The sequence below is a fragment of the Lissotriton helveticus genome, chromosome 3_1, assembly GCF_964261635.1.
Source record: "Lissotriton helveticus chromosome 3_1, aLisHel1.1, whole genome shotgun sequence".
Classification (NCBI taxonomy): domain Eukaryota; kingdom Metazoa; phylum Chordata; class Amphibia; order Caudata; family Salamandridae; genus Lissotriton; species Lissotriton helveticus.
Window position 1 is genome coordinate 333,174,362 of NC_136061.1, and position 26,028 is coordinate 333,200,389.

Below are 26,028 nucleotides of genomic sequence, written 5' to 3' on the forward strand. Positions count from 1 at the left end.
GGTCCTAGCTGGTCCTATGGGCCGGGTGCATTGTAGGTAAAAGGTAGGGCATGTACCTTAAGTGTGTGACATGTCCAGGTAGTGACAAGCAGCCATTTTGGTTTCTCTCTGCTGTGAGGCTGCCCTCCCATAGGAATGCATTGGGGATTCCCTGATAAGTGTTTCAGTGGTAATTCCTGATGGGAGAGGAGCGGCGTGGTCAAGTTTGGTATGTTTGGAATAGTAATAATAATTGCTGCGCACTGGTGTGCGCAGATGTATTATCACTATTTTAGAAATGCCACTTTCAGAAGTTGGCATTTCTGTGTGCTATGTGGTGGCCTGCCTGATCTGTATTGCAAGTCTGGCTCTGGAGTAACAAGGGCTGGTGAGGTGTGTGTGGCTCCAGGGAGGGTAGGGTGAGTCAGCGCTAGGATGAATGGGAGATCTGCATTTGGAGTAGTCCCCTGACCCTGAATAGGTCTGTGTCTGCCTAGGTGAATGCTGGCTCTGCCCCCCGTGGTGTGTCTGATGACCGAGCCCCATCTACCAAAGGAGGGTGGAAGCCAGGTAAACAGATTTCTTGAACACCCCCAAGAACCAGTTGAGGCTGGTTCCCCCGAGCCCTGTACCAGTGCAGACAAAGTAAAATGTTGTATACATCTTGGGGCTGTGACCCCATGTAGGTGTGCTGTTTTTGGTGTCCCTGCTGTACTTGCTGGCCCCCAACAGGAACCACCAAGAGGGATTGCCCCTCTGCCTAGAGGGCCCTGTGAGCTGGCCTGCCTGGGCTCTACTCTGCACCTGAGGACTTTGGGGGCTGGACTTGTGGGAAGCGCTCTGGACTTTTGCGCTGCTGAAATCCGTGCTCCTGGACCGGAGGAGTGCTTGTGGCCCTGCAGCGTGAGGCTGCAACGTGTCTGAAGGGAATCCCGGTATGGGCATTCCCACGTGGTTCCAGGAGTAAGGCGAGATCCCACCCTGCATTTATACATTTCAGTGAGGCGGGAGCCCACCCCGCATTTGTGTTTTTTGAAAGCAGGAGCCCATAAAACATTGCGGATGCCAGGTTGAGTGTAAGCCCACCTCACAATTGTGTTACTTAAAGGCAGGAGCCTACCCCGCACTTTTGCACAGGAGAAGAAGAGCGCAGCTGGACCGGAAGTCAGGCATCTTGCCTGGTTGTGGGCGGGGCTAGAAGAGGCATGCCGTGGAGCCAGGAAGGGAGCCGGGTCGACGGAGACCTTGCTCCGTGTGCGCTCCAGGTCAGGGCTGGGTCGAGTGGTAGGCGGGAGCCTACCCCGTATTGGACATCCAAAGCCCAGAGGGAGCACTAGTCGGAAGTCAGGCAAGTCTGCCTGACCAGGGGCGGAGCTTCCGCACCAAGAACGGAGCCTGCCAGGCACACAGCCGGTGCCAAAAAGCTGCTATTTCTGTCTGCGAGGAGGCCCGGTGAGGGGGGCTCCCCCAAAAACGCTCTGTTGTGCCTGTTGCACCAGTTGGCGCAGAAGAGTCCTGGGAATGGGGGCCTGTCGAGGCACGTTGTCGGTGCCTGCCCCCACCTAAGGAGGACCAGAGGTGTCTATGAGGAGCCCCGGTGAGTGGGGGCTGTACCAAGAGCATTGTTAGTGCTCCCAGAGTACGCTTAGTACCGAGAGTGGTACAGGGAAGACCCCCGTGAATGGGGCTCCCTAGGCACGGAGAGTGCCAGTGCTGATTTCTTGTTGGGGAATTTTGGTTCCCCGAGTGGGACCTGAGAGGCACAGTAGTGAGAGATCTAATTTCCCCAGCTGCACCGCGAGAGCGCGGGCAGCGGCAACGTGGGGCATTTCCTTTTGCTTCATGATGAGGAGGGGGTGAGTTGCACCCCACACCCCCAGTGCCTTGCGCACAGTGGTTTTTGCTGCATTGTCAGCCAAGGGGCCAGTGGAAGGCCCCCGTTACGGTGAACAGCGTTTACAACGCAACTTTTACAACAAACTACCTTTACCACGCAACTTTTACAACACAAGTCGTTACAACGACTTGCGCTGGGGGGCGCTCTAGGATAGGGAATAGTTTAATTTACTATCCAACACCTTCCCTACTATCCACGGGGACTGGAGTTGGAATAGTAAAGCGCCCCCCAACGCAAGTCGTTGTAACGACTTGCGTTGTAAAAGTTGCGTGGTAAAGGCTTGCGTTGTAAAAGCATGCGTGCTAACCACATACATCCCCCGTTACACCCTGACATTTTGGACAAAGGGTATTGGGCCCCAGAGGAAGGTCAGTTGGCCAGGGGTCAGTGTTGGTAAGGTGCAAGGCCCTAAGGAGAGGCCTACAGAGGTTGCATAATGTGTTTATTCTTACGAGGTTTGGGCATAACGCGTTTTATGCCTAATGTTATTGCCTAATGTGGTGATGCCTAATGCAAATGTCATGCTATGATGTGTTTGGCCCAAAGTGATGCAGACATAAAGCGTTTATGTTGTAGGTGATAATGTACAGTATTGTGCCAGTAGTAACTGGTTGTGTTATTTGTACTACTTGTGCTTTGTGATGTTCTGACAGTGGCCTGATTTGCCTTGTCGTGTATATAATCTCCTGTAAATTATTACCTGGTGCCTGTTGGCACAGTGTATATGTGTGATAATGATTCTAATAATTTTTGGATAATATAAAGTTTTTTTTAATTATATAACCTTGTGTGGAGTTTCTTTTGTGGTATTCCTAGTGTGTTGCTGCTGTGTGTGTGTTGCGCACACGCCTTACACATTGCCTTTGGGATAAGCCTGACTGCTCGTGCCAAGCTACCTGGGGGGTGAGCAGGGGTTATCTTCACCGTGTAACTTCCTTGCCCTGACTAGGGGGTTGGTTTCTGCCTGGCTTAAGCGCAAGCCCTAGCCAACCAGAAATGATATTTCTAACACATAACTTTAACCTTATGTATTTTTAGTACATTTCTGAGTTTTTTTAATGTAACATAAGATATTATTACCACCAGATTGCCAGACCTAACTATAAATATATATATAGTTGTATATGTATGTGTGTATATATATATATGTATATATTTAGACATGTGTATATAGTTACATACACACACACATATATATATATATATATATATATATATATATATATATATATATATATATATATATATATATATATATATATATATATATATTACCTACTGGCGATAGCCAGTAGGTATATATAGTTAATATTGTTTTCCATAGGGAAATCGCAACATTCTATTGGGAATAACTTTGGCTCCGGTTGAGGAATCTTCCTGAAATTTTCCTTAACTTTGCCTCGCGGCGCTACGGTCCTTCCCTGAAAGTTTGGGGGGGATTCGTGAAGCGGGGGCCGAGATAAAAGGGGGTCCCAAAACGTGTTTTCCCCATGTTAATTTCCATAGGGCGGTTGGACTCACTTTTAGCCCGAACGGCTGAATGGTTTTCCACCAAACTTGGCAAAATTGTAGGGACTGGTAGCCCGATGTGCCTTTGCTATGTCTCAAGATATGTGCTCCAGTGGTTTTTACGAAAATTTACTTTGAAAAAATATATATTGGACTACATTGGGCTATATATATGTTAGAGCCCAAATGTAGCCCAATGTAGCCCAATGTAGCCCAATGTAGCCCAATGTAGACCAAAGATGGCCACCAGAGACAAAAAAAAACAAATGTAGCCCAAATATCAGCCAGATGTAGCCCAACTATAGCCCAATGACAGAATGTCCCAGAGTGTTCTAAAGAACAACTAGAGCGCTAACAGTTTTACTTATGACAAAAGTATGGCACACCTGAAGTCATCTTGATTGGAATAAAGTGTTAACACTTAAAACATTTAATTTGCAAAGGAACAAAATGAGGGGGTTCATTTTGCCATCGAAATTATGATTAGTGCTGAAGAAAGAAAAATTAGGGCACATTTTGAGTGACTTCTCAAATACTCTTATATTTCATTAAATAAATTCTGATATGCAGTCTCCCATGATGGCCACCAGAGACAAAAGAGCCTGTGCTTAAAAACTCTGTTCGCAAAGCAGGCATTTGAGATTTAAAAAACGTTTTAATATAAAAAAACGTTATCCGCTAATAGAATTAGCATTTAAAAAACCTTGCGAATTCAATGAAAAAACCATAGGTTTCAGGCCTTATATAGTTAGGAATTAGCATTTAAAAAACCTTGCAAATTCACTGAAACAACCAAAGGTTTCAGGCCTTATATAGTTAGGAATTAGCATTTAAAAAACCTTTGAAATTCACTGAAAAAACCATAGGTTTCAGGCCTTATATAGTTAGGAATTAGCATTTAAAAAAACCTTGCAAATTCACTGAAAAAACCATAGGTTTCAGGCCTTATATAGTTAGGAATTAGCATTTAAAAAACCTTTGAAATTCACTGAAAAAACCATAGGTTTCAGGCCTTATATAGTTAGGAATTAGCATTTAAAAAACCTTGCAAATTCAATGAAAAAACCATAGGTTTCAGGCCTTATATAGTTAGGAATTAGCATTTAAAAAACCTTTGAAATTCACTGAAAAAACCATAGGTTTCAGGAGTTATATATTTAGGAATTAGCTTTTAAAAAACCTTTGAAATTCACTCAAAAAACTATAAGTTTTAGTGGTGTTATAGTTAGCTGGACATTTTACTCATACAAAACCATTGAAATTGCTCCTATATAGTTAGTTGTACTAACTATATTTCACGCACCCGCAATCCACTGCTGATGATGTCACATATTAGATCATTCATGACATGGTCAGTGACATCACTGATGACATCTCAAATGACATCACTGATGACATCACTGATGACATCATCCACGTGACAATCACATACACCTTTTCATACACTATTACAATTTTTCATCACTCTTTGTAAAATACAGAGTATCATATTTAAATCCATTGTCACAGCAATACAAGTATCTACAAATCTACTCAGTGATTCATAGATGTATACACACATCTAATCACTTACCTATGGATTCACTCATACATGCTGTCAATGAACAATAGAACACTATCAAAAATACTTATACATCTATATCGACATTAAACAACAGCACGCATCCTATTCACATATGAAGTCATCCTACTCACTTATGCAAACAATGGATCATACTTACATATTTACTTAGCAAAACACTTATACAAACACCACTTCTTCTATTCATTTAGATAGTAAGTCATACTTAGTGAATTATAAAATCATTATTACAAGCATACAGTTATCCATACAGTCACTCACACAATCATTGTGTCTTATGTATACTTATTTATATACAACAACTGACACATACACTGCCTTTTATTTTTCTAGTTTGTTGGACCTGTACCATTGAGAAATATATTTGCTCATCACCACACCCATAAAGATATTCACTCACCCAAACAACTGTTAAAACATGTAGTTTTAACTTCATATATCTACTGAATCAACTATTCACACATCTTTGGACAGTCACACCCCCCCACCGAACCACACACACTTTCACACTCCCATACAAATACTCAGTTAACTAATCAATAACTAATATAGACTTTCACATAGCTAGTAACCAACTGTAGAATCAGTTTACACAACAACTGACAAAGTGATACAGATATTCACACAGTTTAGTCACTATCCACTATATTTAGTGAGACATTATAAATTGGTCAAGTAAACAGTCAATTACACTGCTACCAAATCCTCCATCCAAATATCTATTTATATATATCCACTTATTCTTCAATGCAAATTGCTATATATATAATGCATATTTAAATAACGAAGCAAACCACATTCACTGGATGATGTCATCAGTGATGTCATCAGTGATGTCATTTGAGATGTCATCAGTGATTTCACTGACCATGTCATGAATGATCTAATATGTGACATCATCAGCAGTGGATTGCGGGTGCGCGAAATATAGTTAGTACAACTAACTATATAGGAGCAATTTCAATGGTTTTGTATGAGTAAAATGTCCAGCTAACTATAACACCACTAAAACATATAGTTTTTTGAGTGAATTTCAAAGGTTTTTTAAAAGCTAATTCCTAACTATATAACTCCTGAAACCTATGGTTTTTTCAGTGAATTTCAAAGGTTTTTTAAATGCTAATTCCTAACTATATAAGGCCTGAAACCTATGGTTTTTTCAGTGAATTTGCAAGGTTTTTAAAATGCTAATTCCTAACTATATAAGGCCTGAAACCTATGGTTTTTTCAGTGAATTTCAAAGGTTTTTTAAATGCTAATTCCTAACTATATAAGGCCTGAAACCTATGGTTTTTTCAGTGAATATATATATATATATATGTATATGTATGTATATATCTATATTGTCCCAAACTGCCGTGTTTTTCAGTTCGCCAATCCCACGATGTAGCCACAGCAACCACAATGTATTTCCAAAGACCTTAGCAACACTCCAGCCAGAGATAGTAAAGCAAAGAGCGGCACACAAGGAGAATGCACAATTACTTTATTGAGCACCAAGGACAAGACTTGCCCTTGGTGCAAAATAAAGTAATTGTGCATTCTCCTGGTGTGACGCTCTTTGTTTTACTATCTCCGGCTGGAGTGTTGTCAAGGTCTTTGGAGATATATATATATACATATACACATACATATTTGTATAGTTTCTCTGTAAACACAAACGTTAAAAGGATTCAACAGGATACACCTAGGGAATGTTTTGACACATGCTAAGTGGTGTCAACATACTTGTTTCATGTTTCACTTGATCAGTAGTGTGAGCAGGCGTTTTCACATGAATCATGGGCCAACTCATGTAAAGTTCTGTGGCTATATACTTAGCTCACTCTGGGCCTACATGGATTGAGTATAGTGCCAGACAATGCATGATACTTGAATGTGAGTGCTGCTATTTGTGTTCCTGTGTATGGTATATAACATGGAGGCCAGAGTGTTCCATTTTGGAAACACGGGGCCTGGAGAGGTTAGGAAAGGTGCGGACTGCAACCCTCAGACAGGTGTGTTTTTCATACATTGCTAAGGGATGGGGTGGTAACATTAGCTGAAATAAAGGGAGCAGAGCATCCTCTGTGCACATAAAATGCCTATTTCATTTAAGAAAGAGTTGCTAGTCAGTGGGGCCTGGGCACATTGTCGGGGAAATGTTGAGACTGACAAGGTTGGCACTGTGTACCAGGCAAACATAATACAGAGGAAGGCTTATGCTTTTCCTACGAACCTTCATAAGAAATATTTCAGTGTAGGATGACAGCCAGGTGTGATCCCTGCTTACTCCTGTGACCTCTGTTGTGGGTCAATTAGAGTCAGAGCCACTGAAATAAAATGGAGAAGCATGGCATTAAGCAAACTTTGCTAACGCCACGCTCCTCCATTATGAAAACGCAGGGATGCGCCGTATTCGTAAGAATGCAGGGTACCCCTGTGTTTCACCCAACGCTGGTGCTGAGTTCAGCTGCCTAGCGCCAATGCATACCCCCTTGTACCAAAGTGCACGGGTGTCTAAGTTGGGGGTGAGGGGGAAATGATTGCTTATGTGCAGTAAGGTATCCCTTCCTGCACATAAACAATCATTCATGGCATTTTGAAACTTCTTTGTGTTCTGCTTAATGCAGCACACATAGAAGTTATAAAACGTAATTTTTTCTTTTTTTGATTGTTTATGTGCAGAAACTGTCACCTTCCTGCACATAAACAATCAATGGCAATTTGCTGTTTCTTTGTGTGCTGCACAAAGCAGCACACATGGAAACAGCAAAAACAAGGTCTTAATTTTGGCACTGTTACCTATTCATGTTGCAGTGGAACGCCTACCACGATACCCATTGCCCTCCCCTTTCACGCTAAGTACAGCGTGAAAGGGGGCCTTATTTACAGGGCAGTGTTAAGCCACGCTGAGTGGCTTAACATTGCCTTGTAAATGAGGTGAAGCCCCTATCGCCACTACAACGTCACTAAAAGTGACGCCATGGTGGCGATAGAGGCTTGTAAATATGCCCCCTTGAATCTTCTGAAACCTACATTATTTTGACGAATTGCAGCGTTATTCTGAATTTACAAGTAAGGGTAAAAGAAATGCCAAAGAGTCAGGTGGAGGCAACAGCTATGAATATACATTGGTGCATAATATCAGATATATTATAAAACGAGATGTCCGCACTTTACCTGCTGAAGAGCCTCTAAATCCATCTCGGCAAACAAGATAATGTCTTCCTTGCTGGTCACGATGGCGCACTTCACGGCTTGACAGGTACCTGTGTTGCAGGGCTGGAATGAAAACACTGGACAGATTACCAACTGACCTGCAGACACGGCACGCGCCACTCAAACTGCATTTATCTGTCTCGTCGGAGATCAGTTCTACAGAGGCAGCTAACCTAAGGCTAAGTGTCGGCATGGAAATGTCCTCTTGTGGGGATATACGTCCCTTACACCATTTGTAAATATGAGGGTGTTTCCCAAATAACTGACTCACATATTCCAGTACTGTTAGTACTAACTTAAATGTCAAAAATGAGTGTGAAAACCCAATGGGAATAACAATAGTAGGACTTTCCCAAAATTCCCCCTACCTGTTCCCTTACCTCGGACCACCCATGTTCCCACTCTTGAACCCAATGTTATGGGTTGTAACATAATATCTGCCATAATAGCAGATTGTCTGCAGTAGTTAGGCCGGCCTGAAGTAGACACAAATGTTGCAGAGTTTGATTGTATGAACAAACCTTCAAACGTCAGTTGCATATACATCCTTTATAAAATGTCAAGGCAAGTCCAGACAGTGCCAGCTTTTTTAAGGAGAAAACTACATTTATTGAAGATGGCTTCCTTGATTTCCCATAGAGGCACTTTCACAGCCAAAGATTCAAGAAAAATATATAGCACGCAATATACTGTGCATCTTGGCAGACAGTGAAATAGCATTATATATTTTTGTGATCCTCGTCCTCTAGATCACTGTTGTCTCACAACACCACGGGTCTGATTGCAAGTGCCCTTGTAATTTGGGATCACGGCACAAGCAGATGTTTGTTCACATTCAATGCCAGATTTACTAATTTCTCACGCAGCGCTGCGCAGTGCAGTGCAACAACCGCGAATGTGGTGCGAGGAGAGAGCAGGAGAGCGCAAAATGTATTGAAATATGGCACTCTCCTCCCCTTTCCCTAGCGCCGGCGCCACGGAGACACCTATGCGCCATAGTGCAAGGATATCCTACCAGTACAAAATAATATGGGGCAGACTTATGAAGGCCTTGCGCCGCTGGTGCGTCATTTTTAACATGGGAAAAAGTGACGCTCCGGCGGCGGGAGGCCTTCATAAATCTGCCCCTATGTTTAGACTAATTTTAAACGTTTGCCACTTTGTATGGGTGCTGTACAGTACAGCGTTTCTCATTGATAGCGCCTGTTGAAGGGTGTGCTATTTTCTGACGCTAAACCCTGCCTAATTTCTTTAGTGAATTGGGTTTAGCATCAGAAACTTTGGGTGGTTGCATGGGAAAGCCCATGCTCCACCCATGGTACGCCCCTTGGCGCTAAGTAATACAAAGCAGCGCATATGCAGATTCGTCTTACTTTAAGATTAAAATCAGACAAAATGATTTTGCATCGATTTGAGTGACGCACACAGTGTAAAATCTTACTAAATCTGTCCCCAAGTTTAAATGTCAGGATGGCAAACCTCCCAAAATTTAATAGAGGAAAAAGGTCTGGTATTTACAAACACATGCAGATTTTGGTGAAGTTAGCATCAAAATCCGCATGTTATTACCCATTAAAGTGAAAATGCTAGGATCGGTGTTATTTATTGCACCTGAAACATTTCAAACCCAGGACATCAGAGTTTATCAGAAATGCTAAATACCACCTGTTCCACCAAGGCACTTATAAGGTGGTTCTAAATTTAACTATTCAGCAGTGTACCCAAAGAGTAAACCCAAAGTCATCTAAATTGAAAATCTGTGCCTGAGGAGGCCTAGCTCCACAAAATGATGCTTTGTATGGCAAAAGTTATTTATTTAGCCTCCCAACAATTGGCGCAATAAATCACTTTCCTCGTTCTTTCATAGTTTGATTTGGCACATCAAGTATATTTTTGGAAGGTTTTCTTCAATTGGGGCAGAACGAAGCAGCCAATCCCGGAAGCTTCCCAGGTGCCACAACCACTCCCATACTGCATACAAACGCTCCTGTTATATGTCTGTTGAAATGATCTAATACCAACATAGTGAGAAATTGTCAAAAAACTTCCATCAATGCCATTGAATTTAAGTGCGCCATTCTGTGGGCGAGCTCCAGTTCAGAGTTCAGCACGTTGCTGGGGAGCAGGACCCTGCACACACCATAAACGTCGAGCTAGCCCTCCTATGGGTTCGAGGAAAGACGCAAAAATAGTTCAGCATGGCACAGCAGCTTTCGGCAGAAGCAGCAATTTCCATATTTATCTGCCCCCTAGTCTCTACGGCCATATTATCAAGAACAGGCGATAAAATTATCACCGCTTTATCGGCAGGAAACTGCCGCTGGTGTTAACCTGTGCTGCTATGGGAATTCATAAGGGCATATTATCAAGCCCATTATCGCCGCTAACAAGGGATATGAAAGTTGTATCATGAGTTTAATGAAGGCGCTTATATATTTTTTTGTTTCATTAATATGAAGCCAGGTTGACTAACATATCCGATGTTTTTATGTTTTATGGTATTTTGCACGCAGAAGGATGTACTATTAACAAAGATTAATATACATTTTGCGTGATGGTGAGCATATGTCCTCGTGCTTTCCAGAGACCGTAAGTCATTCACAGTCTGTGCCTGCTTCAGCTCGCAATCTCTGCCTGCTTCTGCTCACCAGCTTTAAAATTGCTCCAGCCACAACCCAGTCCCCTTTCTTGCCCCCCTCCCACCAAACTTCGTTCCTGTACTTCCTTAAATCACCACTGACAAGCATGCTTTGGTGTCATAACAGGTCGCAGTTTATTAATAATCACATGTTTATACATTTCCAATGTTCATGGTCATAACCTCTTCTTGTTTAGTATCCTTGCTACACATTTACATGTACTGGTCTTTGCTCTTGTTTTGCTCGCTGTATGAACCCAGCCTCCTCAATTTCCCGGGAGGGGAGGGGAGGGACCCTGTGTCTGGGCCTCTGATTTATGAGTCTAGGCCTCAACTTGCTACTGACTTGGAGGGTGTTCGTCTGGACCTACCTGGGCTGCATGTGCCATCCCGCTCGCCCTGTACCATTTCAAGGGCCCTCCCTGCTCTCAGGGGTCCCTGCCGTGCGCAATCCCAAGGACCTTACTTGAGCATCTACTCTCTTTCCTGAGGCTGAGTCCCTGCATATTTCTCCCCTGGTAACACTGCCTACCCAAGGCCGCCAAGTCATTTCCTCCCAGGTGGACCACCTTGACTTGAAGCTTCCCGCGCCGCGGGTACAGTTGATCCCATTTAATTCTCGAGCGCCCCAACCAGATTATTTGGGTGTTCCGCAGACATATCCCACTGAATTTGCATCTGGACGTTGCCCACTGTTGGGCCCATGTCACATAGGAATGCCCTATGATCCATGACTTCTTGCGCGAATTGTTCAGACCTAAATGGGTGTGGGGGGAGAAATCAGACTCAGTAAAATGTGGGGCGTACGTAACGCTTGAACGCGCTAGATGCCCAGCACCCTATCCCCTCAATCTGCTCACCATCCAAACCCAGTCCAGCCGCAGTGGTGCGCACCCCTATCCTGAAAGAGTGGGATCCAAACTCTTTTGCTGAGAGGCCCATCGAATCCAGAGTCATTCGCATCACTGCTATGAACTGGAAGCGGCTGAGGAATGACCCCTCTCAATGCTTGAAGAGCAGCCCTTCGCTGTCTTCCCCAGGTCCCAAATATTCTTGTAGCTAGCAGACTGGGCAGCAAGCTGCGTCTTTAATGCAGTGTATTCTAGTCCATGTTCCCCTTGCCCGTCTTGGACCATCACAGCAGTATGTCAAGGCTTCCACTGCCTTCCTCTATGTCCCCTCTGTGGATGCTTGCTGACCCTGGCTCAGTTACTGATGCGGCTACCAGTTGGCTGACCCTGTAGGCCCCAAAGAATTCTAGTGTGAATGCTGCGCTAAAAAGCGTTGTTTCATGCCTCGAGGTGCATAACCCTGCCAGGGCCCCCAACATCCCCTGCAACACGCTAAAATGGATGGGGCGCCTGGCGCCTTTCTTTGCCTGTTGTAACCTGCCCCAACCTCTCATTGCCATTTTGCATTGGAAAGACCTAGTTGGGTCTTCCTTTGCATCCATCTTCATGTTGTAGGCCACCACATTTAAGTGTACCTGGGCCCAGGTTTTTATTTTGCCTGACGTGAAAGCCCACTTAATGAACCTTAGGACTTCTTCGCGCGTAACCCTCCGGCCCCCTTCTATTCCTGCCCAGGCCATGAAGGTCTCCCAACATGTACGAAAATGTTTGCAGTTCTTGGGGGCCAGTGCATTGTTCAGAAGAGTCTTCAACAAAGGTCCACCCATGACCACGCTTCCGCTGGCACTGGGGTCCTCACTCTGTCTGGGGCAAGCTCTCGGAATTTCTCCCACTGAAAACGAGAAATGCCAACCGCCACTTAGTTGTCAATCCCTGGGATGTGTCTTGCCCTATGCGCCATGTTGCCCCTTAGCTGGCAGCTGACTAGTTTCCGTAGCAGAGTTGCCGCCGCCAGGCATTTTGCTGATCCTGTGTTAATTGTCTGCACCACTTCGAGGTTGTCAGACCATAGCATTATCTGCCTGTTCGCTAGCTTCTGCGGCCAAATGTGGAAAGCCAACACTATTGGGAGCCACTCCAATAGGGATATGTTCTTGGTGAGCCCGGCCCTCTGCCATGCCGCTGGTCAGACCCACGGTACAAAAGGGGGTGGTGATGGACCAATCAAACACTCACACCCAGTCAAAAGATCTGGGTTTGATCCATCACCGTTCTTTAGCCCACTCTGCCACCCTCGGAAACAAGCTTCCAAGGACCGGTTTCTGGCATTCCAGCCGTCTTCAGCCCTTCTTGCTTGATTCCAGTGGCAAAGTGAGCAAGGACTCACGTCTGAGCATACCCTGCCACACTTATGGCGGCCAAAGCGGTACAAAAGGGGGTGGTGATGGACGGAGCATCTGAACTAATCAAACACTCACACCCAGTCAAAAGATCTGGGTTTGATCCATCACCGTTCTTTAGCCCACTCTGCCACCCCAGTTCAGACATGGCTATATGCAAATCAGTCTGACCCTGTGCCTCATGGGAACAGTCCAGCCCGAACTGCCAAGCTATGCCTTCCCTGGACCGGAAACAAGCTTCCGAGTTTCTGGCATTCCAGACGTCTTCAGCCCGGTTTGCTTGAATCCAGTGGCAAAGTGAGCAAGGGACTCACGTCTGAGCATACCCTGCCACACTTATGGCGGCCAAAGTGGTATAAAAGGGGGTGGTGATGGACGGAGCATCTGAACCAATCAAACACTCACACCCAGTCAAAAGATCTGGGTTTGATCCATCACTGTTCTTTAGCCCACTCTGCCACCCCAGTTCAGACATGGCTATATGCAAATCAGTCTGACCCTGTGCCTCATGGGAACAGTCCAGCCCGAACTGCCAAGCTATGCCTTCCCTGGACCGGAAACAAGCTTCCGAGGAGCGGTTTCTGGCATTCCAGCCGTCTTCAGCCCGGCTTGCTTGAATACAGTGGCAAAGTGAGCAAGGGACTCACGTCTAAGCATACCCTGCCACACTTTGCCGCTTTGGCCGCCATAAGTCATGAAACCGGTGCCAGAAACAATGCCAGAAACCGGTCCTCGGAAGCTTGTTTCCGGTCCAGGGAAGGCATGGCTTGGCCGTTCGGGCTGGGCTGTTCCCACGAGGCACAGGGTCAGACTGATTTGCATATAGCCATGTCTGAACTGGGGTGGCAGAGTGGGCTAAAGAATGGTGATGGATCAAACCCAGATCTTTTGACTAGGTGTGAGTGTTTGATTGGTTCTAATGCTCCGTCCATCACCACCCCCTTTTGTACCGCTCAGACCCACGCCACCCTTCGTTCTCAAGGATTGCTCCGAACCCGAAACCCCCGGCCGAGTCTGTGTAGAGCTCTAGCTCATCTGCCTCCACCCACGGGTCTCGCCATATGTCAAAGGGTAGAGTGTTCTTTTTCACGACTTGCACAGGAACAAATGGCTGCCTTTTTCCCAACTCCTCCTCCAGGATACTCAGAGTCAGTTATGTTAAAAACTTGACCCTCAAGGACCCCAAAGGGGGAAAGGGGAATTGGATAAAATAATACACAAAAAGAGAATGCTCTGGATCTGTTCTTATCTCCTTCTTCAACTCGCCTGGTTAGCTTCCTTCCTAAACTCTCCTAATTCTAATTCTGTAGACTATGACCCTTACCAAACAATCCAAAGACTAGTGCTACTCTTCTGTCTTTTCTTCTCTTGTGTCTTTCTACTCTCGAGCCCCTGGAGTTCAACCTGAAAACATATTTTGCATTTTAACCTTTGCCTTTTAAACTTCTTTATTTCTAATTTATCTTCTCTCTTTTTATCTGGCCTTACCTCCTAATGAAACTCTTAATTCTTTTGATGTAATTACTTCTTTATTTATTTCCTGAGACGAATGCTTGCCTCTTGTTATGTATGTCTTTCTTTTGTTTAATATTTCTTTCTTGTTTTTCAGATACTGTTCCAGTATATCTTTTACTTATACAAGTTAAGTGTTTAGTCTCTATTTCTTCTTATTTATTTCCTTAAGACTGTAAGATAATTTCACTCTTTGCCGCTATTTATAAGTATATCTTTTGATCTCTACAATCCTTGCTCAGATATCTCATTGGTATCTCTCTCACTCGAAGGAATATCAGCATTGACTTATCTGAATTTCTTCTTTGCTTGCAGATTCATACGGAACCGCTGCTTCTGCGCCGACAGCTGCCCAAGTTCTAACTCCAACTCCTGCGGAGAGCCAGACTTCCACAGCTCTTCAATTCCGGAGCCGACAGGTGAGGTCTCCGCTAAACTCCTGAAAATTAGGTCTAAACTACAATACTATAGTTAGCTTAATTTCCTACTCGGATATAACTCTAAACCTCACAGAGCTAATACCCTAGATGGTCTTAAACTACTAAGTTGACAGGAACGTTGAACGCCATCAACCGTCCTTCGTCGGTACTCAGGTGAAGTGCGCATTAGCTTGGGTTTGCGCGCTTCACCTCGATTCTGCACCTGAAACGGGAACACAACACTAGACCGCCGACACGGTTTCCATCTTAAGATTCCGATCGTGAACCGCGACACTCCAGTAGCGGTTCAGGGTTCCTTTCCTTTTGTGTGGCCATTCAATTCCATTCTTTATGATACAACCAATTATCTTTTGCTTGGTTTTAAGAGGTTTGACACCATATTAGGGTGCCATTGAATTCTGACCGGAAATTCTCCTATTGCCCCAAGTACTCCCTCACTCCTTGCGTGATGCGGACCCTGTGGTGCTTTTGTGTCATGCCTCTGGTCAACCATGCCAGTCATCTTGCAAAGGTGTGCCGTGCAGGGATCACCCGCATGGCAAAATTTAATTTTCCTAACAGCTGTTGTATTTCGCCCAGTGTTGCTTTCGTCTGCTGCCTCGAACCTTCCTATGGTGTCCCGCAATTTGGCTACTTTTTCTAGTGCAAACTTTACGTTCCAGCTATGGAGTCCAGTTCTATCCCTAGGAGGGACAGTTTTGTGGTTGGGCCCTCTGTTTTATCCTGTTCTAATGGGATGCTTAGCTCTTGGGTCAGAGTTATGAAATTGTTTAGAAGATTGCCGCACTCACCTGTGCCTGCTCTCCCAATAAAGAGGAAATCATCTAGTTAGTGGACCCGTCCCCCTTTTGGAGTGCGCGCCCCCAGATCCCACTCCAGAAAGCTACTGAAGGCATCGAAGTGCGCGCATGATATCGAGCACACCATTGGTAAGCATTTGTCATAGTAGTATTGACCTTCTAGCTTGAAAACCCAATAGGTGGTAGCTGTCTGGGTGGACTGGCAATAACCTGAATGCTGATTCTACGTCTGATTTTGCCATTAGGGAGAACTTCCCTTCCTGCCTGATTAGAGCTACTGCATAGTCCACTGATGCATAGGCTACTGTGCATGCCCCTTGCTTTAACCAGTCATTGATGGACTCTCCCTCAGGGTATGACACGTGATGGATCAGCCAGTACTTTCCCGGCTCCTTTTTGGGCACCATGCCGAGAGGTGATACCACCATATCTTTCATTGGGGGAAAGTGAACGGGCCAGCCACCCTCCCCAGCTGTACTTCTTTCTCCACTTTCTGATTTGCCACCTCAGGCTTGTCTGACAGTGATTTCAGATTCAGGCGCTCCCAGGCGCCCCTGGGTCCTTTGTAAGGGATTGGGAAGCCTTGTGTGAAGCTTTCGGCTAGCAGCTGTCTGTCTTCTTATTATAGTCTTTTACCAAGTGTAATAGCCTGCCTTCGTTTATGGGTGTCGGTAGCGTCTGTCCCCCGCCCCACGCAACGTTACCCCCAATTAGCAGGGGCTCTGCCTCATTTCTTTGCACCTGTCTTATCCTTGGTGGCCCCTGCGGCCCGTCTACGGTGTATGCTGGGATAGTTTCCCCTGCATGACCCACACGCGTGTTTGAATCTGCATGACGCCGCCCATTTGCACTCGTCTTTATCAAATTTCCAACAGGGCTTACCTGCTTTGCTACTGGCCTGGCTCTTCCCCTTGAAGTCTTTGCCTTGCCCCTCAATCTGCCCTTACTCCCATAGGAACGAAAATTACTCTCTTTTGTGCTGACCCCTTCCCTGGCCACTACCATGTGTTTCGTGAAACCTTCCTTGTCCTGACAGTCCCAACTCATGATTGGCCATATCTGCATCTTCACCCTAAAACCCTCGTCGTATTTTAGCCATGCCTCGCCCTGATACTGCTGCTGCGCCTTGTGTACTTTTGCTTGTATAAGATCAGTGCTGCTGAGCTCTGTGGGAGTTTTTTGATGAATACGCGTGCTAGTGTTCTGAATGCTTTTAGCCAATTCTCTATTGATCTTTGTACCCTGGGTTTACAGGTGGCCGTCTTATCATCGTCCTTCTTGTCCTGTGATGTTAGGTCTAGGCCTGCCTGGTGCACTTCCAACAGTGAAAAGATGTCTATGAACTCCTTTCTCTATATCCTCTCCTTCCGTTAGTGGGATGACGTTGGCCAGCCCTAACAGCTTTGTGGTTGACGGGGGGTCACTTGGGGAAGGGGGCAGTACTTGCTGGCTGGCTTAACGTTAGTGTCTGGCCCCTTGGCCGTCTTGCTCGTACTTGAATTGTCCTACGCCCCTGCTGCACCTGGTTTGCTGCCCCTGACTCCTTGTTTGTCGCCTTTTTTGCATGGCTTCCCTTTTGTGCCCCTTGCTCAGGCATCGGGCCACCTCCTTGCCCCCCTGCATCTCACTTGGTGTTCCCCGGGAATGGAGCTCCTACCCCTGGCTATTGTCACCATGGCATCCATGCTGTAGGATGGGCTGCCCCCGCAGTCTAGGCCTCGCCCTGGAACTCCTGCCACTCTTGCCCTAGCCCTGTCTGCCACGGGGCTGCATAGGCCATGATCCTTGCATTGCTACGTTGCTCACCCCTAGCTGCGTGCCCATATTTACGTTTTGCCCTTGGCTGTTCTCTGCCCTTTGCCCGCTTTGCTTGCTTGTTGCGCCATGCTTACCATTGTCTTTGCCGCCCCTGCTTTCTCGTCTCCTTTGTCCCTCCTGAGGGGCCGCCGTGGTGGTTACTGACCCCTCATTGTCACTGCTCCCATCCGTCTCCGAATTGGACTCCTGCTCCGGTGACGCAGCCCTCCTGCTCCTGACCTTCAGGGGGTTTCCGACCCCTTTGTCTGCTCCCTACCTGGCCTTCGCAAGGGCCGCCATTTTGGCTGTAGGCCCTTTGCCCCTGGCCTTCGCTGGGAATGCCCGCCTTTGCCTCTTCCCCTTTCCTTGGGCCCAATCCTTGATTTGCTGGTCCACCCAGCTCTGATCCTTCAGGGCAACCAGAGACCTGGCCTAATCCAATGTGACTTGCAAGTCATCGTCCAGTTCAGGCCCTGAACCAACTCCACACCTCTTATGGCCTTTTTTCTTCGTCTCCGGTTGCACTTGGTTTTCCCTGAAGTGAGCTGGGGGCTGTGTTTTTCTCCCTGTTGCTCCAGCTTGCTAGCCATTCCTGCCCACCTCTTGTGAGGCACTCTGTTCTGTTGCTAGTTTGATGCTTTGCGGCTCAGCTAGCTTGTTACTGCTGAGCCCCAGGTGCTCTGCTGTTTGGGTCCAATCCCTTGTCTTGTGTGCCAACTAAAACCGCAAACCGAGCACAATAGCCCTAGAATGCTAAAAATCACCCAGGTGCTCTGTTGTTTGGTTCCAGACTTTGGTCTTGTGTGACAAATAAAACCAAATCAAGCAAATTGCCCAGAGTGCTTGCGATCACCAAAGTACACACCAAAAGGTTCCACGCGCTGCTGTCCTCTTCGTTATCCCTCCCGACTTTTAAATCCAGTGGAGATCGTACCCCTGGCGCTGTTCGCGTCTTTTTTCTACTTTCGGGCAGCCACCGGGGCTCAGCTGAGAGCCACGACCAATTCCCCACAGCTGTCCACAGTCTTCCACCGCAGCGTGTGCTCACAGCTGCTCCTTATGCTGCCCAGGGTCGTGGACACTCCTCTAGGCTGCCTGGCCGTGCGATGTCAATTACCTCGGGCTCCTGTGCCTTTAACCAGATCCATGCTGGTGACGGAACCACTCCGTCACCAGCCACGGACGTGCTGTGCTGGTGACGGAGTGTTCCGTCACGGTCCGGCCGCCGCGCCTGCACTGCAGTGATTTTGCGCCTGCGCGGCACGTTCTATTGAACGGGTGGGGCCGTGACGGAACCACTCCGTCACAAGCACAGCGCGCCCGTGGCTCGTGACGGAGTGGTTCCGTCACGAGCATGGTGGCGCTGCGCGGCTCTCCCTCCCCCCAGCACCGTGGCGGAATTACCGCCGCGGCCAGGGGTTAAGGCCTCGCGTTCCTCTGCCCCCCCACGCCGCCCATGCCGCAGCAGTCCTCTCTCGGCCTGGCTCAGCTGCTGGTTGTTCTTCTCCTTCCTCCCACAAAAAGGGCGCAAAAAACTGTTGGCGGCCCATCACTCTTGTTGTCCTCTGCCTGCGCTTCCGCCTTGTGCTGCTCTGGATGCCTTGATGAATGAGTGCAGTCCCGGCTCTGGCTTAGTAGTCCTCAGCAGCAGGGCTCGAGTCGGGGTACCACGTGGGTGGACGGCGCCCCCCCACTTATTTTACTAGGTGGACGCCGTCCCCCTGCCCAGAAGCTGGACTTTCAATTATGGCTTTACTTGCCCGCACGGCCGCCCCCTCGATCTCCCAAGCGCAAATCAGTTTGATTTTACCACTAAAGATCCTTGTGCGTTTGATGTATGCGTGGGGGCACCGAAGGCCTTTGCTGTGATTCTGTGAAGGCCCCCTTGGCTCACCTCACCAGAGAGCTCAGGGGAGTCACTACATGAAGAGCGGAGCTGTGTCTGAAGCCCACTGATGTGTAGCGCGGCCTGTAACAAGAGGTGACTCCCTTCCGTGCCCCCTGTAATGAGAGGTGACTCCCTTCCTTGACATCACTTCCTGTCGTGACGTCACATCCGGTGACACCACCTAACTTTGAGCGTCCCCCCACTTTTTTTTGTAGGACTTGTACCCTGCTCAGCAGTCCTCCAGCTTAGTAGTCCTCAGCAGTCCTCTGACGTGGCAATCCAAGCTCCTAGTATGTGTGGCACGAATATTCTTCCATTCTCTCCGCTGCGATGGGGGGGTTGATGTGCCTTTACTGGGTCCTAGTGGCCCCTTTTAACTCCCCCCTTGCCCTTGCCTACTTGCCCGCTGATTGAGGGGGCCTGTGCTTCTACTTTGGGGACAAATCCTGGCTCCTCCTGCCTAGCTGTAATGTAAACGAGTGGGGGGGGCAGGGCAGGCTTCCCGCCCCCGGTGTTCCACCCTGGCCCCCATCGGGTCCAGCTTCGCCTCCCGGTCCAGGGTTACAAGGTCTTGAAACCTGGGTGCACCCCAGTAGCCCTTTCCACCACCTAGCTAAGGACACAAACTTAGTTTCTAATTATACTGTGTATTATTTTACGCTGTAAACAAGGTGTCTTATGTATTTCTTGTACATGAATGCCATCCTCAGTGTAAGATTTGTGCATTCAAATTATGTGTACATTGTTCTTACCAATGAATCAATACTTTTGTCTGAACGGGAAATACTTGCATCGGTAATGTTGCACTGCGTAGAATTCTGGAAAAGGAAATAAAAAAAAGCATTCTGAGCGCCCTGGGTAACAATAAACATCCCCAAAACATCTTGTAATGGGATTACAAAAAGGTCCTGCTGAAAAGGGATTATTGATAATAATAATATAACATTACAGTAAAGTTTTCTTTTCTATTTTAGCAGACATTTGTTGATTTTGATAGAGATCTCTAGTCCTCATGAGAATGAGAATCATATCATGTATCTACATTCCTGGTTCCCCCTACAAGAACCAGATATCACATAGGTGATGACCTTATTGGTTTGAACAGACAAGATCCAGGACAACATATAATAACAATAATGTCTTCATTTTTCAATGTACTGTGCTGATTTGACGTTACATTTTTTGTTGGAATTCGCAATAGAAATCTGACAAGGAAAGACCGCATAAAATTAGGGGGAAATTTACAAAGGTGGCGCAAACGCAGCATGAAGTGTGTTTCCATTAATTTTTTAATGCAAACCTTGATTTGTGTTGGAACATTGCATAAAGTAAATCAAAATAGTGCTATGGACTACTTTGCTCTACTTTGCTTCAAGAGGCCTGGGTGGTTCATGAGCTGTCAAATAAAACCACCAATAGTTATTATTGCAAACCGTTATCTACTAATATTTGTAGATCGGGATTTGTGCCCAAAAATTACGCCTCCTTAATGTCAAAGCATAGCCTCTGTACTGGAAGGGTATCCATCTAGTACAAAAACTACGCTGGACAGAACGCATACACCCTTGTGCAATGGAGCAATGGTGTGGGCATTAGTATATGGCAGCCTAAAGAGCCCCAACCCCATGGGAGATAAAAATAGCACTCTGTGTTAGTAGATACACCACTGTTTTTCTCTGTCCCTCAGACACAATGCAACACTGCACCTTTGGTTGATGATGGTTTGCGTTGCACCAAAAGTTAGTAAATTTTACACTGTGGCCCAGATGCACATGTCTTCCCGTTTGCATTTCTCATATAGCGACTCCATAGGAATCGCTGTTTAAGAAATGCAAAAGGATATGTAGTAAATGTGCGATTTCCTAATAGCGATTCCTACAAAGTAGGAATCGTTATTAGGGACCCACAAATAGGAAATGCCATTGCATTCTGGCCAATGAGCAAAATAGGAAATGCTTTGCATTTCCTAAATTGAGACTTCCTAAAAGGAAATTGCAATTTAAGAAATGCAAAGCCAAGGGTGCTTCTGGTTTTAAGAACCACCTGGAGGCACCCCAAATTTCCTAGCACTCATATGCCCTAGGGGCATGGTTACCATCGACATCAAGTCAATGGTAATAGCATTGACTAAATGTCCTATTCTCATTTAGAAAATGCTACATACATGTGCTATAGGAATCGCAAATAGGTCATCCCTATTTGCGATTTGAGTGGAAATCGCAAATTGCAAGTGGTTTTGGCACTTTGTACATCTAAAATGACCATTTAGCATTTCTTAACGGTCTGAAATAGCGATTCGGCCTGTTAAGAAACTATTTCGGCTCATCAAGAAGTGCTAAATGGCTTCGTACATGTGGGCTCGCTCGAGTACAAATCTACTCGAGCGGCAGAAAACGACCTCTTGCACTGTGCAAACTGCCGTTTGCAATGATTGCACAGTGCGACAAGCATCTGGTACTGTGCAATCAGTGCGAACTGCATTTTCTCTTAAACACTACACAGTTCGTGTAGCTACACGTAGCGTGTGTAGTGCGCAGTGCACTTCACGTAGCTACGCGTAGCGCTACTATGAAAACTACGCCCAGGGTTATTGCGAACCCGTTGGAATCGCTATCTGAAACTCACTGAGTTTCATACATTGGAAATTGCGATTACCTAATTGCGATTCTCAGGAATTCGCAATTAGGTTTTCACAATTTACAATTTTGATATATGTAGCCCACTATCATCAGCAAAAAGTAGAAGGGCCTCCATATTGGCTACTGATGCCAACTCTTGAGTGACATATCTTAAAGCCCAATTCCATTGGTGTTCTATTTATCATGATAGTAAACCCTTCTCCCAGCAGTACCTAACCAGGGGATGCTGCAATATATAAGCCAACATCGTGTTTCGGCAACAGAGAATGGAAATCTGTACCTGTGTAGACTGCACCTTCTTTAGTACTGTGACTTTGATGCCTTTTATCATAACAGGAATCCAAAGTGTTAATTCCAATTGAGCGCCGTACTGGTTCTCTCCATTTATCTACAATAGAAAACAAGCTTATGAGGACAGACCCACCTTCACATAAGAGAACAGGAAGACCCTATTGTTTGAGGGCACCTACGTTAAACTCGTATTGGATCTCTCTGCTCTTGTTCATCGCTTGGCTGATGTTCACCTCAATGACTGGCCTTGGCCTGCAGACAGGAGCACAAAACATGCTTAACCTAAAATTCTCTCATTCTACTTAATACAATTTCTTAGACTTTGTGACAGAAGCATCACCTAATAAAACAGCACAGTAGGATACAAAAATCAATCAACCTATATATTTAGCAAATAATAGTATACACGTTTGAACGGTAAACAACATTTGCAGCATTGGGGTGTGGTAAGAGGGGAATAAAGGAGTACAGAAAGTTTGTAAAAGAAAAAAACTTGTCATAGTATTAAGACAGTCCAATTGATAACAGTGTGAATTAGGTAAATGCATGACATGCAGCAGGCCCCACTTGTATGTCAAACAAAAGTCAGGGACATTCAATTTATAAAAGTCATAAATGACGTATGTGGTGTGCACTCCGTACCTAGTCCTGCGCTCCTGGTCTCCTAAAGAAATGGACCAAGTATCTCCAGCACTTCCATTTGTAAATTGCTTCTGTAAATCATTAAGTAATGCTATGTCTGTGGGACATTGTATTTTCAGGTACACCTTGGTGACATTTCTTGAGGTGGGAAAGGATCTCAGGGTCCCTTCAGTGGTGTAGCAAGGGTGGCAAGAGTACATTACCCCTAAATGCAAGCAAGGAAATTGAGCCCCCTCGCACCTGGTCTGGGAGCAAAAAACAGCTATTAACTGCCTCCTCATGCCCATTGGGCTTTGGTGCCACTGCACCTTCTGCACTATTGACAACTACCCCTGTGGGTCCCCTGCCCACAGGTTATGAGTATTGTTCATGCTGCCGTATATGAGTGGGGGTTTGGTGGTCTAATTTCACAGCAGGTTAAAAAGGAGGGAAAGGCGAGAGTGGCAGCAGTGGATAGAAAGGAGGTATAAACTCTTAGGAATATCTCCAGCTGGTCTTGTAGTTTGTAGGTTATCTTTTCATATGAAGCTATCTCAAACAGTTCAGTCATCCATTCATTGTACGTTGGGAAAATTGAAGGTCGTTAATGTCTAGGTATGCACTTGTGCTGTGGTTAATGTAATTGACAACCATCTCTTCTGGTGTCAAGAGCTTCCAGGAATCTCAGCAGATTCTAGTAGCATTGCAAGGCTGTCTGATGGCTTGAGAATGATCTCATCATTGCTGTGCAATGTACTCCATGTTTTTAATTCGGAACAGGACCTCAGGATACGTAGTAGGTTGCAGGCAGTTTCAGGCACTTTCAACAAAAGTAGTTATTGATAAGGCCTGGCCGGTGTCCAGTGCCAGTTTTGATTCATTTTGAAAGAACAAAATTTTAGGCTTGCATCTTGTAAACCAGAGTTGTGAAAATCAATGAATATTGACTATTCCTCCTTTCCATAATCATGTTGGGGTATCATCACCTGCATGGCTTCGAGAAACATAGCCTTCATGACTTTGGAGAAGGCATCGGCGATTATGAGCGCATGGAGGCCTGAAATCACTGCTCGGTGACTGTCCCATCAGGAAAAGTAGCCTAAGATTATGGATAGTGCTATTTCCAGGGGAGGAGTTTGAAGTTTGCATTTTCAACAATGGGACATTTAAAACAAATTTTAAACAATGGGAAATGTGACTGTATTTACAGATTTGATAGCTACTCAGCTTAAAATCCTTCCATAGGGTACCAAAGAAGCTGGGTGTGAGTAAGTGATCCAGGGTGTATATGACTTATATCTCTCTCTTGTCCCATATATTTACTTTTGCACTCATATGGACTGTGGCATTTCACCACATAGGGATCCCTTGGTGAATGAAACTGTTCAATCTTTAACCGTTAACTTGTTATACAGATAGATAGATAGATATATATTGTTAGACCTGGCATCTTTGGCGTGGTTTCCCCTGACTTTTTGCCTCTACCTCCTGTATTTTTGACGCTGTGCTGGAATTCGTTTTTGCTGATTTAGATGCTTTGGGCACTTTGCCACCGCTGATCAGTGTCAAAGTGCAAGTGCCTTCAGTAAATTGTAATTGTGATTGGTTATCCATGATTGGCATATTTGTATTACCAGGAAGACTCTAGTAAAGTGCACTGAGTGTGCCAGGGCAGGTGATTCAAATGCTACTCGTGGGCCTGCAGCACTGATTCTGCCTCCCACATGAGTAGCCCTAAAATGGTGTCTCAGGCCTGCCACCGCAGTGCCTGGGTGCAGTTGCTAACTGCTATGCTGCCCTGGCCAGTGTCCACACTGGCCAGGCCTAACCCTTCCCTTTCTGTACACATTGGACACCCCAATAGAAGGCCCTAGATACCCCCCTGGGCAGGGTTAAGTGTATATGAAAGGTAGAGCATGTACTGATGTGTGTGACATGCTCTGGCAGTGAATTACAGCCATTTTCGTTTTTCACTATTGAGAGGGCTATCTTGCCCATAGGCTATAATGGGGAATTCTGAGTATAATGTTTACCCGCATATCTTCCCATAGGAGCAAGATAGAAAATTAAAGTCTGGTATCCCTGAACTCAGAATTTAATAACATATCCTTTAGGAAGGATGGTTTTTAAATACTGTGTTTGAGAACAGCACTTTTAGAAAGTGGCTGTTCTCTTGTCTAACCTTTCTGTGTGCCTTGGCCTGTTTGTGAATTGACTGTCTGGTTTGTGAGTGACAGGGGCTAGGGAGCCCCCAGGAGGGTGGATGAGTCAGCCCTAGGCTGAATGACTGCATCTGCATCTTGAGTGGTGGGAGGGGATAGCACCTGGGCCGGAATAGGGCTGTGCCTGCCTTCCACAATGCTGGCTCCACCTCCTGCTGTGTGGCTGACGACCCTGCTCCTTTCTCTGAAAGGAGAGGAGAAGACAGAAAAACAAAGTGCTCAGGAACTGAGCTGAACTGGTTCTGACCAAGCAAAGGCCTCTCTGCCCGTAAAGAACAAATGAAAGACTGGTATAAAAGGGGCTATCCAAACTACAGAAAATTAAATCATCCTGGAATCAAGAAGGAACCTCTGCCAATGAGAAAGCTAGAAGACTGAAGAGGAAGGACTGTCCTCCTGTGTGTTTGTCGGCTGACCTGCAGCTGCATTGCTGCCAAGGAGAGGGGAAGGACTTTGCTGTTGCTGTGTCCCCTTGCTTGAAGAGATCTCCAAGGGCCTGAGAAGAGCTGGCCTCCTGTTAAGAAGTTCCAGGAACAAAATGACTTCACCCCCAGCTTTCTCCTGAACTCTGCTGTATGAGTACTGCCCTTTCTCGAGTGCTTGATCCAATTGTGGGGCCTCTGGAAGCTGTGCCTGTTGTTTGGGGAACTGGACAAGAAGAAAAGAAGAATATCTGCAATTTTCACACATCGCTCGCTTGCGGAGCGCATCGTCGACAGTGCGAGAAAATTCCAGTCGCCACGAAGATCGTCGCAGCGCCT

At 45.9% G+C, this 26,028-nt stretch overlaps 1 protein-coding gene across 2 annotated transcripts in view; it reads right to left on the reverse strand.

The window, feature by feature from the left end:
* Positions 1 to 26,028, reverse strand: part of ITGAE (integrin subunit alpha E) — an 844,898-nt gene that overhangs the window by 83,903 nt on the left and 734,967 nt on the right. Inside the window, exons 26-29 of one of the 2 annotated variants that reach the window (XM_078679952.1) lie at positions 22,604 to 22,676; positions 22,414 to 22,521; positions 20,247 to 20,312; positions 8,130 to 8,231 (exon numbers count right to left, since the gene is read on the reverse strand). In XM_078679952.1, the coding sequence (XP_078536078.1) occupies positions 8,130 to 8,231; positions 20,247 to 20,312; positions 22,414 to 22,521; positions 22,604 to 22,676 (349 nt within the window). The remainder of the gene's footprint in view (positions 1 to 8,129; positions 8,232 to 20,246; positions 20,313 to 22,413; positions 22,522 to 22,603; positions 22,677 to 26,028) is intronic. The other variant, XM_078679953.1, reaches the window with a different exon arrangement.